The 19482-nt window shown below is 38.4% G+C and overlaps 1 protein-coding gene across 1 annotated transcript in view; it reads left to right on the top strand.

Moving 5' to 3' along the window:
* The first annotated feature begins 5301 nt into the window (after positions 1 to 5301).
* Positions 5302 to 19482, top strand: part of LOC126263439 (mutS protein homolog 5-like) — a 265557-nt gene continuing 251376 nt past the window's right edge. Inside the window, exons 1-3 of the mRNA XM_049960532.1 lie at positions 5302 to 5411; positions 5493 to 5622; positions 6075 to 6143. Coding sequence (XP_049816489.1) covers positions 5302 to 5411; positions 5493 to 5622; positions 6075 to 6143 — 309 coding nt within the window. The remainder of the gene's footprint in view (positions 5412 to 5492; positions 5623 to 6074; positions 6144 to 19482) is intronic.

The raw sequence follows: 19482 nt of genomic DNA, 5'->3' as shown, positions 1-19482 counted from the left end.
TGACTAGAATGTCTTTGGATTTTGTGTAAGACGGTTTTCTACTACGGTCGTCATTGATGGGTTCATACATTACTCTCTTAACAGCCAAGCGCATCTCTTTCACCATGTCTGTATCGATAGTCCTATGCTGTACTCTTTATTTCTTCAGAAGTTTCTTTACAGTGACCATATACCAATGAGCATTTCTTCGATTCTGAACCATTCAACTGGATGAATGTCTATCCAGAGCATGGTCTTAAACTTGACCCCTTAGTTCCTCTCCATGCTCCTGTCCTGAGATAAAAGCTTAGAGTTCGTAATTGAGATATAACTCAATTCTTTCTTTGTCTAGTTTTCTGAACAGGTAAATCTTTCTATTGATTTTAGTTGCTTTTTGTATTTTTTATTAATCATCTTTAACTGGTTGGTCAACAATACTTGCTTACTCACACAGAAAAGATCCACGCATCAAATAATAGGAACATCATATACTTCCCCCACGTACATTAATCATGCTCATAAAGGTTTTATATACTAATGGGTGCATGCGTAATTTCCTGAGAATGGAGGCCGTGCGTAGAAAGAATTTCTTCCCGCCTACGGTGGAAGTCTTCGCGTTTTTTAGCGGACAACAGGCAGCTGGGGTTCATGTGTAGATTAGATTAGATTCGATTAGATTAGTACTTGTTCCATAGATCTTGAATACGACACTTCGTAATGATGTGGAACGTGTCAGGTTAATAAAAGGTGTCTATACGAGGTATTACATTAGACAAAATATTACATGACACTGAATAATTTTTTTTTGTGGTAGTTGGGAAATTCCCCACTTACTATATCCTAAAATTCATCTAATGAGTAGAAGGAGTTGCCATTAAGAAATTCTTTTAATTTCATTTTAAATGCTATACGGCTATCTGTCAAAACTTTTGATGCTATTAGGTAAGTGACCAAAGACTTTTGTGGCAGCATAATTTACCCCCTTCTGAGCCAAAGTTAGGTTTAACCTTGAGTAGTGAAGATCATCCTATCTCCTAGTGTTGTAGCCATGTACACTGCTATTACTTTTGAATTCGTTTGGATTGTTAATAACAAATTTCATAAGTGAATATATATATTGTGAGGCTATAGTGAAGATTTCTAGCTCTTTAAATAAGTGTCTGCAGGATGATCTTGGATGAGCTCCAGCAATTATTCTGATTACACGCTTTTGTGCAATGAACACTCTTTTACTCAATGATGAGTTACCTCAGAATATGATGCCATACGAAAGCAGAGAATGAAAATAGGCGTGGAAAGCTAATTTACTCAGATGTATATCGCCAAAATTTGCAATGACCCTAATAGCATAAGTAGCTGAACTCAAATGTTTCAGCAGATCCTCAGTGTGTTTTTTCCAGTTCAACCCCTCATCAATGCATACACCTAGAAATTTTGAATATTATACCTTAGCTACCGATTTCTGATCGAGGTCTATATTTATTAATGGGGTCATTCCATTTACTGTGTGTAACTGTGTATACTGTGTTTTGTCAAAGTTTAATGAGAGCCCATTTGCAGACAACCACTTAATGATTTTCTGAAAAACATCATTTACAATTTCACCAGTTAATTCTTGTCTGTCGGGTGCAATAGCTATACTTGTATCATCGGCAAAAAGTACCAGCTTTACATCTTCGTGAATATAGAATGGCAAGTCATTAATATATATATTAAGAACAGTAGAGGACCTAAGACCGAACCTTGCGGCACCCCGTTCTTGATTGTTCCCCAGTTTGAGAAATGACCAGTTTTTTGCATATTATGTGAACTGTTTATTTCAACTTTCTGCACTCTTCCAGTTAGGTATGATTTAAACCATTTGAGCACTGTCCCATTCATACCACAGTACTTGAGCTTATCTAGAAGTATTCCATGATTTACACAATCAGAAGCCTTTGATAGATCACAAAAAATCTCAACAGGTGACTTCCAGTTACTCAGAGCATTTAATATTTCATTAGTGAAAGTATATATAGCATTTTCCGTTGAAAAACCCTTCTGGAAACCAAACTGACATTTTGTTAAAACTTTATTTTTACAAAGGTGTGAAGCCACTCAACAGTACATTACTTTTTCAAGAATTTTGGATAAGGCAGTCAGAAGAGAGACTGGGCGGTAGTTGTTGACATCAGACTTATCCCCTTTTTTATGCAGTGGTATAACAATGGCATACTTCAGTCTATCTGGGAAAATACCATGCTTCAGAGAGCTATTACATATGTGGCTAAGAATCCCACTTATTTCTTGGGAACAAGCTTTTATTATCCTGCTGGAAATGTCATCAATCCCATGAGAGCTTTTATTCTTGAGAGAGTTTATTATCTTCCCAATTTCAGATGGAGAAGTGGGTGGAATTTCAGTTGTGTCAAATGGTGTGGGTAAGGCCTCTTCCATTAACTGCCTTGCTTCTTCTAATGAACCTTTAGATCCTATTTTCTCTACAACATTTAAAAAATGATTATTCAAAATGTTTTCGACTTCCAGCTTGTTATTTATCAAGTTTCCATTCACTTTGATGGTGATGTTGTCATCCTGTACTCTTGGTTATCCTGTCTCCCTTGTAATAATATTCCAAAATGTTTTGATTTTGTTATCAGAGGTATTAATCTCAGACATGATGTACATGCTTCTGGACTTTTTAATAACCTTTCTTAATGTAGCACAGTAGTTTTTATAATATTTGGCTGTTTCTGGGTCATTACTCTTTCTTGTTGTTAGATACAGTTCCCTTTTGTGGTTACAAGATATTTTTATTCCTTTAGTAAGCCAAGTTTTTTTGCATACTTTCTTATAATTAGATTTAACTACTTTCTTGGGGAAACAGTTTTCAAATTCTCTTACAAGTGTATCATGAAATAAGTTATATTTTAAATTAGCATCAGGTTCCTTGAACACCTCATCCCAGTCTAACTGATGAAGATTTTCTCTGACATTTCTAATTGTTGAGTCATTAATTGAACGCACAACTTTGGAGGGTAGTTTTGAATTACTGAAGCTGAGAATCATGATCAGAAAGCCCATTCTCAGCAGGACAAGAATTTATGTTTTTAAACCTATCTTGATCTATAAAAGAGTTATCTATTAATGTGCTGCTGTCCTTTACTACCTGAGTTGGAAAATTAATGACAGATGTCAAATTGAAAGAACCGAGCAAGACTTTCAGGTCATTCTTCCTATTACACTCTTTCAGTGAATCAACATTGAAGTCCCCACAAATAATAATTTGCTTTCCCTTATCTGACAAATAGCACAACAAGGCATCCAAGTTTGACTGTGTAGTGTTTTGAAAAAATTCGTAGATGATTACAGACAAAGAAAAGTCGTATGGAATGTCGCTTCCAAAGATAATTTGGACAAAATTTTTAGATATAATGCCCTGAGCGTAAGTAGTTGATAAAAAGTCTGTAAGAATAAGATAACATGCGTTTAGAAGTAGGAAAACAGAGAAGCACATCCAGAAATTTATTAAAAGTTTGTGTGAAAACTGTGGGCATATATTCTCATTATGGAAACTTAATAGTACAACAAGTGAGGAGCTTGACATCTGAACCAAAGAAATGACTGGGTATGTGTAGCTCCTCAACAAACTGCTAGAAGTAGAAATGGTGAACCTTGATCACGAAAAAAACACTAAATTGGAAAACACCATCTCCATTCTAGTGGATTCTGGCGCCTATAAAATTCCCAAATTTCTCGAGTCCGAGTATGTTCGCTAAATATAATCGTTCATGATTAAAGTTGTGTAAACAACTTTTTTATATAAAATGAAATACAAGTGACCCATTGAAAGCTAATTAACCTTCACATAAAGACGAAGAACCTCCCTTAAGTATTTCTCAGTTTCAGGATTAATACCTGACATGCTTTGCTTTGAAATGCGAAATAAGCTGGTATAAAAGTTGCCAGGTATTAGCTAACGAAATTATTGTCAACTTCATCACTGCAGTTTCCCAAGCAGAAAATCTAAAATCTAGCTTTGACCTCTTTCTGAAATTTTCAAATAAAATGTTCCTGTCGCTTTGCATTTCTCGTACCTCTGTTATTGAGATACTTCTTTACTTATACTCACTTTTGTGTTTTATTTTTCTGTCGTCTTTTCATCACAGTAAACGCATAACAATCTCCAGAGCAAAGGAGAGGATCCATAGCAGACACGCTTGCGCAAAGAGGCACCATGTGGATATGTCTCCAGTATAACTATTATAACCATAACACAGAAACAGGACTTGCACACACCCAAGAAGTGCAAAAGTGGATTCACAGTTAGTGTTCAATAATATAACAAGTACTTTCTGTGGAACATCCGTTGCTGCTGTAATGAATCATATATCGTGAGACATAAATACGATAATGAGCTAAGGAGAATTGTCAGTTCTTGTGTTGACAACATTATTAAATCTTGTATTTTAGTGTACATAACTTCAAACTTACGGTCCACATAAGAGTCACCACAAGTCTTTAGCATCTGCTACCTTTTCTGGTCATAATTTTTGCGCGTTTCATTTCTTGAAAGGATCGTACTTCCACTCAAAATCATTTTAATTGAATCAACTGTGGCTACTTGGTGAAACATTGTAAATTAACTAAACAAACAATCTTTTTTGCCTTGTTTCACAAATTTCATTGTTGTTACCACGCATAGTAGGTTGGCTTATAACACGAAACCTAGGTTGTGCAGTAACAATAACAAACTTTGTTAAACAAAGCCAAAAAACAGTGTTTAGTATTCGTACTTCCATTGTAGCTGCTCTGTAGATCCTTGTGAAGTTGTTTGTTAACTGAAACTGTTACATTTTTTCCCCGTGTTTTATTCTGAAAGTTAGGAAGATCACTTACTGGTCAAACAACAAATACTTGATCCTTTCAGTAATTTCTACGTAGATCGTTATATTTTACATACGAGTACCTAGTAAGTTTTGCATTAATCTTTTCATTGTATGAGACCGCATCAGTTTTCGTGCGTTCTACCACGCTCTTGATCTCATGTACATCATCGACCAGCCTCTGAATTTCCTCAAGCGTATAGAATTTCCATCTGAAACGCTCATCGCCAATACACGCTGAAGTCTTTCGTCTGTGGCAGGATCGAAATGAGCGGCCGATTGCAGTCGACCTTGCTGCCGAGGTTTCCAGGGATATACTGCTCCTGCGATATACCGCGCTCGTTGGTAAAAGGGGCGGAGGGGATATTAATGCAGACAGTGCATTGTTGTAGCATTATGTTGCTTGTGTAATTGTTATCAGTTTGTGATTTACGCAGGTATTGCCTCCTATGGCATAATGTCTGATGTCTCGGCAGATTTGGGTGACGATTGTGTGCCAACTGCTTCGACTGTACTGTTTCACAAGAAAACAGATGCCAAAAAAAGCGACTCTCCTAATTGCAACCCGTGAGTTTAACAATTAGCTATAACTTTTAATCGTTGTGATTGGTTGATTACATTGTGAAACATGTATTTATTTTTCATTAGGCTCAGTTTGCTGTTATATTCGACGCCAGATACAGCGGAAAATAGTTTACTACATAAGGAAGATAACTGTGGTGCCTCAGAATTCTATGTAACAGAAAAAGATGTTTCAACGGATAATGAAAGTGAAGAGGTATCGTAAATAGCTTTCCTGCTTTTGTAAGAAACCGCAAAAGTTTCTCTTATAAGTAAGTAGAAAATAAAACAATAGAATTATTAGTTATTCTGAAAGCTTCACCCGGACATGGAAAAGAGATGTGCTGGTAATGTGGCTATCTGCTACTCACATTTAGTTTACAAACCATTCCAAGAAAGAAGCATTTTTTGATTATCAGTATAATTGATATGGCCACCCTCGCATTAGATCTTTCTTAAAAACGCGTCACTTTGGTACGATTTGTATAATAAATTTTTTGGAATGAGATTACGCTATAGAAACGTATTACCGGTTGTTGTGTTTGGGGCTTAATTGTTGCAATTTACTGATATTGTATCTCGCTTGCCGCCTATTTTGGGTGCCAGGAACTGGTTGTGAAGAAAAATGGTGAAACGCGGATGCCATATGATACTTATTTCACTTTTCAGGTAATTCTGTCGGTTTATTGGCGGAAAGGACTGCTTGGTGCTGCTTATTACGCCATGGAAACTAGCCAGGTATGATATGTTTTAGAACGCCAATTATATGATATACACCCCATATACGAAACTGAAACTGTACGTTTTAAAAAGTTGACTATTTCCTTGCATGCTGCTCTAGGTTCAAGGCGGCCTTCTGCCTATGGCGGCAGTACATGCAATTTTTTACTTTAATTATTGATATTGTACATTAACGCAAATGCAGTGTATAAAATGTAGGGCCATTCCGTGCCAAGTGGTCTAATATCGAGAAATGTTCCCACATGACCATCATGGATTTTGATGAAATTTTGTATGAACATTCACACATGTTCTCAATGAACACTGGTAAAGCTCCAGTTTCAGAAATTCAATACTTGCAGAGATATAGTCACTTGTTTGAAACCCTAGCACAGCTTCCAATAGTGCATCCTTGAATTTTCAGCAACTTTGAGATGAAATATCTCTGTAAGTATTTGCATGAAAGAAACAAAACTTGGCCACCTTATACAACTTTTAGAGCACTTTAAAGTAAAATATTAAAAAAAAGGATTTCTGAGCAATTTTCATATAGATAATTTGAAGTAAAGTTGGGTGAAAAAATAGCTGTTAAAAAAAATGTGAACTTTAGTTTTTTATATCTCCAAAAGTAATTGTGGGATGTACATGAAACTTTGCACACCATAACTCACCAACACAAGGTCTTAGAATATAAAATTTCATTCTCCTATTTCTTTCCGTTATTTCACAAATCTAGGGTGAAGTTGACGATTTTTCAAAATGTGCTAAAAATGGGTATTTTTAGTTTTCCTCCAAACTCTTCTAAACTATGGTCATTAGAAAGAGCATATTCTAAACTATCTAGAAAAGTGGATTTGGTTTTGCAATGCAAGCATATAAGGCCCTAAAAAGTAGCATCATCAAAGAGGTGCACTGGAAGTTTGAATAAATTTTTCTGGCACTCAAATTATACCTGAAACCTTTCATTATGCATAATAAATATTTATTAGTGCCTTGAATAATTGAAATAAAAAGATCTGGTAAATAAGCAATGAGACTGTCAGAAAAACTTGAAAACAATGAGAAGTAGCCCTTCTGCTTTAATCATAAGTGTTCAGCTGCATAAAACTCTTCTCATTTGTAAAAAAAAAAAAAAAGAGAGAGAGAGAGATCATAAGGAATTCAATGAATAATAGGTTCATATTTTTTGTACTTCTCAAAATTGTAAACATTTACAAGTGGAAAATGAACACCTAATTTTTTGATTCAATTGTATAAAACATTTTTCCAAAAAAGAATCGGTTTGCTTGAATCATACATCAAGTGATGTAAATTTTCCAATCAATATTGCAGAGATTTTAATACCTAGGTGTAGTAACCTGTGAATTTTTGTCTTAAAGTTATTAGGGAAACATGTGAAATTGGTTGCTTAAACACCTAAGAGTTTTAATTTTGTATTTAATCACACTTAAATGTAGCCTACTACCTTGGCAAATACATAACCACTAGTTTCACAGAGAAAATTCACAAGATTCAATATTTATAGAAAATATAATGGCAACAATTACTTTAACAATCTGATTGTTTCATTATTGTGAGCCTTATTTGAACAATCAGTATTTCAATGGTGTGTTTGCAGCATAGTGAGTGGGTTCTCTTGACTGAGTGTGGATTGTTAAGTGATTCGTAAGACCATCAAAGTTTGTAATCTAATTTACAAAAAATTGTTTTGATTGTGTCTTTTATAGCGCATATCTCTTATTAGATTTTTTCATTGGTATTATACATTGTGTATAGTTTCATTCAGTAGCAATTTGTCTGAAATTTAAGCAGATTATAATTTGCACTTAGAGCCCGAATACATTGTTACTGATTAGAGATGGATGCAGAAGGGAACAGCATACCTTCCTGCTCAATTGGGCAAGGAGATAATAGAACAAAGTGTCATGTCACTTTCTTTGCCAAAAAAGCTGCTTTAAAATGGTTTGCGGATTTTAGTGATGAGGAAAAAGAGTTGCTGGTCCGACGTTCTGAAGCAAAGCTGCACAATACCTCTCAAGTTTGCTTACACCATGAAGCCCTGTTATTGACACAATATGAGAGGTTACAAAAATAATGCTTCAATCCCTTTGGGAAGGTGAATCATAATGTTAAGGCAGGAATTTGCACTCTTGATACTGAAACAGCTAATAAGGCTTCTGATATTTTGAAGAAGCAGCTTGTTAATAACATAAAGCCAGGTCAGAAAATTTGTCCGGCTTGCAGGACTACCTTAAATGAACACTTGGACAAAGCTTTATCAGCCTAATCATCTCATTCTGATGAGGACATTACACCAAAAGAAGAATTAAATAGTATTTCACCCCTGAAGAGAACAGTAAGCTACAGAGATAAGCCCCCCCCCCCCCCCCAATATGTGAAGAAAAAAATTCAAAAGGCTCAAAATGTGATTAAAAACAGAATTGTAAATGCAATGGGAGTAAACTGACAAATTGAAGATGCTAGTGAAATTAAGGAATGTGGAAACTGTGCCGACTATGCACATTTGCTGACTGAACTGAAAGCTAAGATACAGAATGCAATTCATAAAGAACAGATGCAAATTTTAACCTTGGCACCTGTAAGTTGGACAGTCAGACAAACAGCAGCTCGGTTCGGCGTGTCCGAAAGAATGATGAAGAATGCTCGAAAGCTTAAGGCAGAGAAGGGCATTCTGGCACTTCCCAAAAATAGGCAAAGCAGGAGATTACCAGCAGAAGTTGCTAGTAGAGTGTGAAATTTTTTTGAAGATGATGAGTATAGTAAGGTGTGCCCTGGAAAAAAGGATAGTATTTCAGTTAGACTTTTAGATAGAAAGACATACATGCAGAAAAGATTGTTACTTTGCAATTTATGGGAAATGTATGTTACCTATAAGAATATAAATGGCCCAGTAATAGGGTTCTCAAAGTTTTGTGAACTTAGACCCAAATGGTGTGTAACAGTAGGATCAGCTGGAATGCATGCAGTTTGCGTCTGTGCAATTCACCAAAATGTTAAGCTTATGCTAAGCGGAGCTGGTATACGTGAAAATTATAAGAAGATTCTCAGCAAGGCAGTTTGCAGTTTGAACTCTAAACAGTGCATGCTACATTGCCTTGAAAGGTGTCCTGGGCCCGAAGCTATAGCATCTGAAATTGTCAGCTATTTCCTAGATCATGAGCCACAGGAAGTTATTGTGTTTAAGCAATGGATACATACCCTAGATCTGTTTCACTTCTGCTCTGAAAAGATTAGAGATGGAATTAAATTTGTTTTCGTCAGTAAAGATGAAATTGAAAAAAAATATTGTGTCACAAGAAGAGAGGTTTAAACTTGGACAAACTGTAGCAGGCACTAGACAAAATCATCACTTTTTACCTATTGATGAAACAATAATTCAGGTCATCAGAGTTTCAAATGATTGTTCATCTTTTCTAGCTAAAATGGGTCACAGTAATGAAGGAGGCATATTAATGTCTGCTCTCCAACCAGGACAATATGTTTCATGCATCTATGAAAATGTGTGGTGGATTGGGAATATCTGTGAGACCTCCACAGAGCAAAGGGATGCATTAATAAACTTTATGCACCCACATGGTCCACCAAGAAGTGACAAGTTCTGGGTTCCGGGACACCACATTATTGCAGTTATTCCAGCTCCGTCAGTAAATTCGTCTGGACGGCAACACACCATTCCTCTTGATATTCATCTGAAAATTAATGTAGCATATCAAAAATTGAAATAGGTTAGAGGAAACAATCTAAGGAACCCAAGAGTGCCTTCTAATTTTACACAGGGCACTTAAATAATTTTACTATCAGGCTTGGGAACCTGTGTAAAGAAACCCTTATCAGGCTTGGGATCCTGTGGTAAAGAAACCCACCCGTGGCTGTTGTTGCTAAGCTATCGGGCGTGGCCCCTATGGCAATGGGAATGCTGGTTTTCTCAGGTGAAATGAAACTAGCAGTGGTTAAGCCACCATGGATCATAGCAACTCATTTATACACTTCTTTTCCATCAGTAAGCTGGTGTTGTTCATTAAACAGGCAACTAATAATTAGATGATTATGCAAATAAATTTTACGATTTACATTCATTCTTAATAATAATTGTGTGAGAGAGAGAGAGAGAGAGATGCATTAATAAACAAGTATAAGGCAAAATAAAAGATTTCAGGTATAAGTTGAGGGCCAGAAAAATGTGTTCAAACTTCCAGTGCACCTCTTTGATGATGCTACTTTTTAGGGCCTTATATGCTTCATTGCAAAACCACATCCACTTTTGTAGATAGTTGAGAATATGCTCTTTCTAATGACCATAGTTTAGAAGAGTTTGGAGAAAGCACTTTTTTGAAAAATTTGACTAAAAATACCCATTTTTAGCACATTTTGAAAAATCGTCAACTTTACCCTAGATTTGTGAAATAATGGAAAGCAATAGGAGAATGAAATTTTATATTCTAAGACCTTGTGTTGGTGAGTTATGGTGTGCAAAGTTTCATGTACATTTCACAATTACTTTTGGAGATATAAAAAACTAAAGTTCGCATTTTTTTTAAACAGCAATTTTTTTTGCCCAACTTTGCTTCGAATCTATATGAAAATTGCTCAGAAATCCTTTTCTTAAGATTTTACTTTAAAGAGCTCTAAAAGTTGTATAAGATGCCAAGTTTTGTTTCTTTCATGCAAATACTTACAGAGATATCTCATCTCAAAGTTGCTGAAAATTCAAGGACGCACAATAGAAAGCTGCGCTATGGTCTTAAACAAGTGACTGTATCTCCGAAAGTATTGAATTTCTGAAACTGAAACTTTGCCAGTGTTCATTGAGAACATGTGTGAGTGTTCATACAAAATTTCATCAAAATCCATGAGGGCCATGTGGGAGGCTCTAGACCACTTGCATGGAATGACCCTGTGACAAAGTTACTTTCAAAGCAAACTTTACTTCGAGTCAGAAAGTTAAAAGAAAATGTGTTTGTACAGTTGTTGGAAACTAGCTTCAAACTATTTAACCACAAAAAAGAAAATGAATGTGATCATTAGTTCTGTGTTGTATCTTACATGTACAAATTTTCAGTCTGTACCTCACACAGTAGTAAAGTTGAATCAGTGAAGTTCAGTTAATTAATTTTACAATCCATTTAATATGAATGTTTAAGAAATTTTACGGAATCTGAAGAATAAATACCGGCGAGCATGTTTCTGGCAATTGGCCAGATGCCTGTTGATCTAGAACGACATTGTATCAGCTGGTGCAAGGACCTTCAGATAAGCTTTGCCAAAGTTCTCTGGTAGAGACTGGTGTACCAGTATGCGAATCATGATACATGTAACTATCATTAATTTTTTAAGCATTAACTGTCAGAGGAAAAATGAAATAGGGAATCGGAAGGTTAGGGTTCAATCCATGTTGGTTGTAGATCAGTCTGGGAAGAGCAGACTGTACCCAGTAAGACAATGTTGTGAATGCTACTTCATACACCTAAAGTAAATGTGAGTGATGGCAGTGGCAGCTTGTTTCTAAAATTAGTGAGGGTGTTGTACCTGGAAATTTTTGGTCTTTGTTTTGAAATTATGTAATTTAGTTTTCCAGAACATCCAGAGAACCAAGACAAAATGAAGAAGAACAACCCTGTGAAACTGAAACGAGCAAAAAAATCTGTTCATACACATGATGCTAAATACATTGAGCTCGGTGGAGACATTTTTGAACATTTATTGTGAATGTATTGTGAAACTGTATGTACACTGTACAACTTTCTTAACACAGAACTTTGTTGTTTCAGGTTTAACATAAATTCATGTGTGCTTTGGTATTAATAAAGGCAGATTATCTGACAATCATACAGTTTCAGTTAACATTATTACCATCATTTTTCCAGAATTAAATTCTCTACAACTTCTGTTGAAAACTTAATGCAGTTGTCTGGAATTTAAAAAAACTAACTGGGCCAAGTAGTTAATAAATAAAAAAATTTATGAAATTACTTCTTTACTTCTCTGGATGTTCTGGAAAACTACTGCAGATACATGTCTGGGACTTGTTTTATTAGATTCAACAGATCAATAACAACAAAGATAATGGAAATCATGCTATACTTTAACCTCGTACAGTTCTGTGATTGCTTCATATTAGCAGAGTTCCTAAATTTCAGGTAAAGTGTTTTATTAGCTGTAGCTCCATAGCGAAACATTTGTGGACCTCTGTTTATACGAACTTTTTTCTTTAATTGTACTTGTAGGATAACATATTAAAATATTTGCATATCTTTGTGAATCACCATGTATAGCTGTACCATGACTGTAAACACTTTAGGATTAAAGGTGACCACTCAACAAAAAGCAGGAGTGTTCAGTTGTTGGTAGACACACACAAAAGAAAGAAAACTTGCTGTTTTTTGGGGGTTATCCTTTTGATGAGCTGGAGTAAAACACACACACCTATGACCCTACACAGTGCTGGTAGACTTACACACACACACTTGTGCATGCACCTATGCCTTTACATGGTGCTGGGTAAACTTAACAGTGCCAATGCTATTTTGCAGCAGGTGGGCTGGTTGTGGTGGGGTAGTGGTGGGTTTGTTAGACAGAAAGAGAGCGAATAGGGAGGCAGGGAGAAGGAGTGGGATGGATCGCTTGTGGCTCGGAGGGAGATGGCTGGTTTGCTGGCTACGGATGTGGGAGGGAGTTGTTGTAGGTACTAAATGGGCCGGCATGATTGTAGCGGCCTGTGGGAAGCGGCACATATTGAAAGCGACTTGGGGAAGGTATGACAGGATGGAAGAAGGGAAAGTGTTGGATGCAATGTGTGGGGGACAGTTAGTGTAAGAATAACTCCCATCTGCATGGTTCAGAGAAGCTGATGGTCGAGGGAAGGATCCAGATGACCTGTATTGTGAAGCAGCCATCAAAATTCAGTGTATTGTGATGAGTCTCATGTTGTGCCATTGGGTGGTCAACTTCGTTATTGGCAGCAGTTTGGCAATGGCCATTCATTCTGGTGAACAGATGGTTAGTAATCATACTGACATAAGAGCTGTTCAGTGTTTGCAGCAGTGTTGATATATAACATGGCTGCTTTCACAGATTGCCCAGCCTCTGATGGGGTAGGATAAGCCTGTGATAAGATTGGAGTTGGTGGTGTTGGGTTGGTGGATTGGGCAGGTCTTAGTCGGGCCCCTGTGGCAAAGGGGATGGATTGGCTTTAGTATGGACGAGGATGTTATGTAGGTTGTGTGGGTGACACAACTCCACTTTATGAGGGGTGGAAAGAATCTTGGGTAGGATGTCCCCCGTCTCAAGGCAGGGTGAAGGATAATCAAAGCCCTGGCAGGTGGTAGGTTTCAGTTGTTCCTGTCTAGGCTGACGTGACGAGAGGGTTGCTCCTTTGTGGCTGATTCTTACAGGTGGTGGGAGGACTGGGGCTGTGTGTGGATATGGCACAGTAAATCTGTTTATGGACTAGGTTTGAGGGGTATTGCCTGTCTGTGAAGGCCTTTGTAACTCCATGAGCGTAATGGGCAAGGGGGTTCTTCCCACTGCAGATTCGTCATCCACAGGTGGCTAGGCTGTGTAGGAGGAGTGCAACAGTGTCCCCTTCCTCTGTCCTCCACCCCTTCCACCCTGTCAGTTCACATCCCTATGTTGCCTTGAGCATGTTCCACTTTTGACCAGCTGCTACAATTGTGCCAGCCCACCCACATCTGCTGCCACCATCCCCTTCCGCATTCCTAACCGTCTGAGCTGCTAGCCACCTATCCAACCTGTACACCTGCTACAAAATAACATTGGCACTGTTAATCTGCCCAGCACCTTACAGGGGCATAGGCATTGCTCACTAATAAACCTGAACGGTTACAAATTGCTGTGATCACCAGAATTCAACACTGAAACTATTCAGAGGAGTCTAGAGTAACTTTAAAGGAAAGTGGTCAAACAGAATGGAACAACCAGAGCTTCAATTTATGATTGTCAACTCATGAAAAACAGCAAATCTCTTTGGTATGAACTGGTTCAATTCCTTCAATTTAAATATTAGTGAAAATAAGTCACTGATTGTAGTCATGGTGGATCAAAATAGACTTAAAGAAACTGAAGAAAAAATATATCAGGATAATGAATCTCTTTAACAGGTTGCCTTAAGTATCTGAAAAACCTTCAAAGTAGTCCTGGAATTGAAGATAGGATCCATACCAAAATTTTCCAGACCTAAAATCAGTGCCTTTTGCTGTGATGCATAAAGTTAAAAAAGAAATTGAAAGATCCACCAAAGAAGGAGTCTGGAAACAAATGAAAACGAGGCAGTGTGTAACGTCACCAGTTGTTCTTGTTGATAGTTGATAGATTAGTATTTATTTATTTATTTAATCGTGTCCAAATGGCTCTGAGCACTATGGGACTTAACATCTATGTCATCAGTCCCCTAATCGTATCCAAGCCATAGACAACCCACATATTACATATAACACACAAATACAAATACAATACACATATGTATAAATAAAACAAACCCAAAATGGGGAGTCACATTACAATATAAAGATAAACATAGTATATATATCATATCACGTCCCGCCAAAATTCAGCGCATTTAACTGCCACTGCCGTAACGTTTTCCAGATCTTCTTTCCTGCACTCTTCCCCATGTTGCTGCGTTCCAGGAGGTGGTCCATTGTTTGGGTCTGTCCGCACTGGCACGTGTCCATCCCGTCTCGGTGTCCCCATTTACACATGTTTACGTTGCATCTGCCCACCCCAGTTCGTAAGCGGTTGAGGGTTCTCCATAATGGCCATTTTAGTTCATTTCCAGAGGCCAATTGTTCGTTGGGTGAGATTAGAGGTGCCTGGTCTCCCGTAGGCAGTGTTGCTTGCCATTTTGACAATCTGGCCTTTTGTTTTGAGGTTTTGAGTGGTTGAACTGAGGTGAGGAAACTCCGTCTTGATTTTAGACGTGTGTGTGGAGGGTTTTGTACGAAGAGAGGATGGCGCTGGTCGCGCAGCTGCTTGAGGCGCTCTGCTTCGCTTGCTATAGCTCGTCTGATGATGGGTGGAGCTATGCCACTAAACAAATAAAGTTGGCTAACAGGAGTGGGTCTTAGGCATCCCGTGATTATGCGACAGGCATCGTTCAGTAGAGGATCCACTTGTTTCGCATGCGCTGATCTTTCCCAAACTGGGGCAGCGTATTCAGCAACCGAGTAGCAGAGTGCAAGTGCCGACGTACGTCAAGTATGTGGGTCGGCACCCCATTTTGTGGAGGTGAGCATACTCAGGAGGTTGTTTCTTGTTGATAGTTTGCCACTGACCTTGTCTACATGATGTCTGGAAGTAAGTGTGCGAGTAAGGGTGACGCCTAAATAACTAGGAGTGTTGCTGAACGTGATCCGTTGGTTGTTCCACATGATGTTTAGGGTATGTTTGGCGTCTCGGTTTTGAAGATGGAATAGGCAGGATAATGTTTTTGCTGCGTTCGGGCGTAGGCAGTTGGCTTCGTAGTATGGCGTTACACCGTTGAGGGCATTCGTAAGGCTAATTTCTATGTCGTTAAAAGTTCCGACCCTGCACGGCTATTGCAAGATTGTCCGCGTAAGCAAAGCTCCTAGTCCATGGTGCAACTGGTTGATCATTCACATATATGTCGAAAAGAGTGGATGTGAGGACACTGCCTTGGGGTAGTCCATTTTTCTGGATACGCCATCGGCTTCGCTTCCCTCCTAGGTTTACAATGAACCATCTGTTGCTGAGAAGAGTTGATATAATTTGTATCAGCCCTAAATCATTAGTCATAGCGTATATTTTAGTGAGCAGCAGTTTGTGATTTACAGTGTCAAATGCGGATGAGAGGTCGACAAGTACGGCTCCAGTAATTAGACGTTTCTCGTACCCATGCTCTGTGAACTGGGTAAGATTCAAGACCTGCCCAGTGCAAGTTTTCCCAGGGCGAAACCCCGCCTGTTCCGGAATTATCTGATGATCAATATTAGGCACAAGTTGATTCAGCAGCATGCACTCGAACACCTTGTACAAGCAGCAAAGTAATGTTACCGGTCTGAAATTTTTTGGCTCGTCCAATGGTTTGCCGGGTTTTGGAATGGCTATGACCTTGCCCTTTCTCCAGATTTTCGGGATGTTGTTTAGCTGGATACAGGTATTGAAAAGTAGGAGCAGCCACTTTTTCGTGTACTCACCAAATTTAAGGATCTGTTCATTCCTAAGGTCGTCTAGCACTGCTGCTTTGCCAGGTTTCAGAGATTTAAGTGCGGACTCTAGCTCTTCGATGGTAAATGGACAGCTGTAGTAGTTCGTGTCACTTTCGCCACTTCTTATTGGGATGGTTTTTGCTGGAGTCTTCGTTTTCCCATTAAGAACGAGTTGGTGCGCTATTTGGTTGGCTGTTGCTCTTGGTGCTTCCGTTTGCTGCTTAGGGTCATTATTTAGCTTCTTAATTGTCTTCCAGGCAATCCGGCTAGAATGTTTCATGTGTACACTTTCAATTAGATGTTGCCATTCCCCTCGGCGCTTCTCGATTAGCTGGTCAGTAAGTGCATTTGCAAGTTCAAGAGTTTCTTCAGAGAATGGGTTTTCCTCATACTTTTCCTTATATGCATCGTATAGTTGCCGGCTGTCTTTCGTTAGGCCCGGTACAAACTCCGTTCTGCAGCCCCTAGAGATAGACTTTCTTGATACATTCTGGACGATTTCTATGAACATATCGTAGTTGCTGGGTGTTGGTTCTAGAGTTTGCAGCTTTTCATCGATTCCAATTGTGAAACCTTCCCAGTTTGCACTCTTGAAATTAAATCTTCGTTGAAATGGAATGCGCACTGGCACCACTGCTGAAGTAACTGTGAGTTTGATGGGTCTATGTTGGGAGTGTGGAATAGGACCCAGGACATCTTTCACGCACTCAGTACCAAGTTCTGGCTGACGAAGACGAGGTCAGGGTTGTATCCCCTTTGCCACCTGCCGCTGTTAAAACATGGGGGAGTTTGGCGTCGGGTATGAGACAGAGTGATTCAGCATCTGCCCTTGTCTCCACCTTGAGTCCGTCTTCATTAGATTCATTGTATCCCCAGTGTGTATGGTGACTATTGAAGTCACCCATTACAATACTGCCCGTGGGAAGGGGATTATTGCGTGGCAGGTCATATTCGAATGACGTATTTGGAGGCTTATATATTGATGTTATTGTCATATGATCAGTCTCAACTCTGAGAGGTCCAATGTTGTTTTTGTCTGAAAGTTGAAACCCATCGTAGGCTACTCCCTCTCGTATGAAAATTGCACTTCCGTATTGATCGTCAGGCCGTTCGATTGCCAGTTTCATGCCCGCAATTTTGGGTCTATTGCTGTTTGGGCCTCGGTGCGTTTCCTGTAGGCATAGGACATGATCTGCACAAATCAGCCAGTATATCCTGTTTGGCAGGTGATAATCCCTCCACATTTATGGAGATGATAGTCAAACGTGGTCTTAAGGAGGACCGATTATGAGGGTCGTCATGCATTTTGTTCTTTCTTGTAATGGCTTGGTGGTGGCAGAATCAACAGGACTACAAGTAGTCCTCCCAGGGCCGCGACGTGGACGCTTCTGCTGTGGCCCCAGATTAGTATTGATCGGCCCTGATTAAAACTCGGCAATAGTCGGTAGAGCGATGATACTGTTATTAGGTAAAGACGACGTTACAAAAAACAGTGCTGAATTGAACTCTCAACGTGTGCGTGATATTTACTTCACCAATTGTGACCAATATTACACTACTCGTCGTAATCAACTCGTTTATTTTCGATGGTTTAACAGTTGCTATTAAAATCTTAATGATAAATTCAATTCAATTCCACCGACACCCGACTTCCCCATAGTTTGCTTGTAATTTCAAATCTCTAATAAGTCGTAACATTGCGATTGCTTCCCAACATCAAAGAGTTTCTATATATGCGCCGAGCACTTCAGTCAAATATTATCGCAGCCCGAAAAGATCACAGTTATGTCTGTAAACAATTTTGTGATTTGGAATCACAAATGCGTAAATTGGCACGAAAGGGTGGTTTATTTCACAATAACAATCACTTCCTAACAAGGCCGTGAGGAAGCAGCTTTCCCAGGTGGTGGTGGTGGTGTGTGTGTGTGTGTGTGTGTGTGTGTGTGTGTGTGTGGAGGGGGGGGGGTTTATAAATTGTGTGCTTTAAAGCTATTGCCAAGTTCCAGAATCCATTTGCAGTTATGAATGAATTTAATTGTCTATCACTGTTCAATGCTTAACTAGAATTGCGTTCGAGTTATCTAATTAAAAAGTTCACTTCGGTCTAATACAAGGTAGTCCTCTATCTGAATTCTAAACGATGTTATAGTTGAAGTCAATGTTTCGTTTCACTGTGTCATAGTAGATCGCAATTATCAATCCTCGAAAAACAATCTAACCGAGCCTACATATATGAGTATTCAAACAAGTCTGACCAGCTTCGGCTAACTCTTGTAATGTAGTGACAATGGATCAAATTTTCCTTAGCCATTACTCACGATTCTCAAAGAGTACTCACACGAAGTATTCTTTGAGATCATTGGTCATACTTTGCTAATTTTAATTATAATGATTCTGCGATTTATTATGATTTTGAGTTTGAGTTTACTGAGATTCTATCTTTCTTTTGTAAGTTGATAAATTACTAAGTATAAGGTTCGTGTTTCAATTATTATCCAAATAATAGTGTTAAATGGAACTTTGGTTACTTGTTCACTTTTCATGGAATTTGGAACTTGTTTTGGGAAAATGTAAGTACTCCTCAGTATACCAGCAATTTTTGAAGCAGATCACTGGTACCAAACCTGAATATGCCAGTTACTTGGACACTGTAATTATCACAGCCAAAAATATGGATAATGAATTTGGACATACTTTTCACATGACGTAAAGAGAAAATGGCATCAGATGCGAAGGAAATATGCTGGAATTCTTCAAAAAGAAAGTAGAACACCTAGGTCACATCATTGATGCAGATGGAATCCAACCATCTGAAGCTAATGTGGAATAAATTAAAGAGCTATCTTATAAAGAGAATATTCAGAAACTAGAATATTTTATTAAAAGATTAAATTACTATAACAAGTTCATCAAGGGATTTGCTGAAATCGCTGTAGCACTACTAACTTTGAAAGAAAAATTCGCAGTTCAGATAGGCTAAGCAAGAAGAACCAGCATTTTTGAAGCTTAAGCTTGTGAGATGTCTGCTTGTGTCTGTATATGTGTGGATGGATATGTGTGTGTGTGCGAGTGTATACCCGTCCTTTTTTCCCCCTAAGGTAAGTCTTTCCGCTCCCGGGATTGGAATGTCTCCTTACCCTCTCCCCTAAAAC

Source organism: Schistocerca nitens, chromosome 6 (assembly GCF_023898315.1).
Source record: "Schistocerca nitens isolate TAMUIC-IGC-003100 chromosome 6, iqSchNite1.1, whole genome shotgun sequence".
Taxonomy (NCBI): domain Eukaryota; kingdom Metazoa; phylum Arthropoda; class Insecta; order Orthoptera; family Acrididae; genus Schistocerca; species Schistocerca nitens.
The sequence above is the reverse complement of the archived record's forward strand: the minus strand, read 5'-3'. Positions and strand labels throughout refer to the sequence as shown.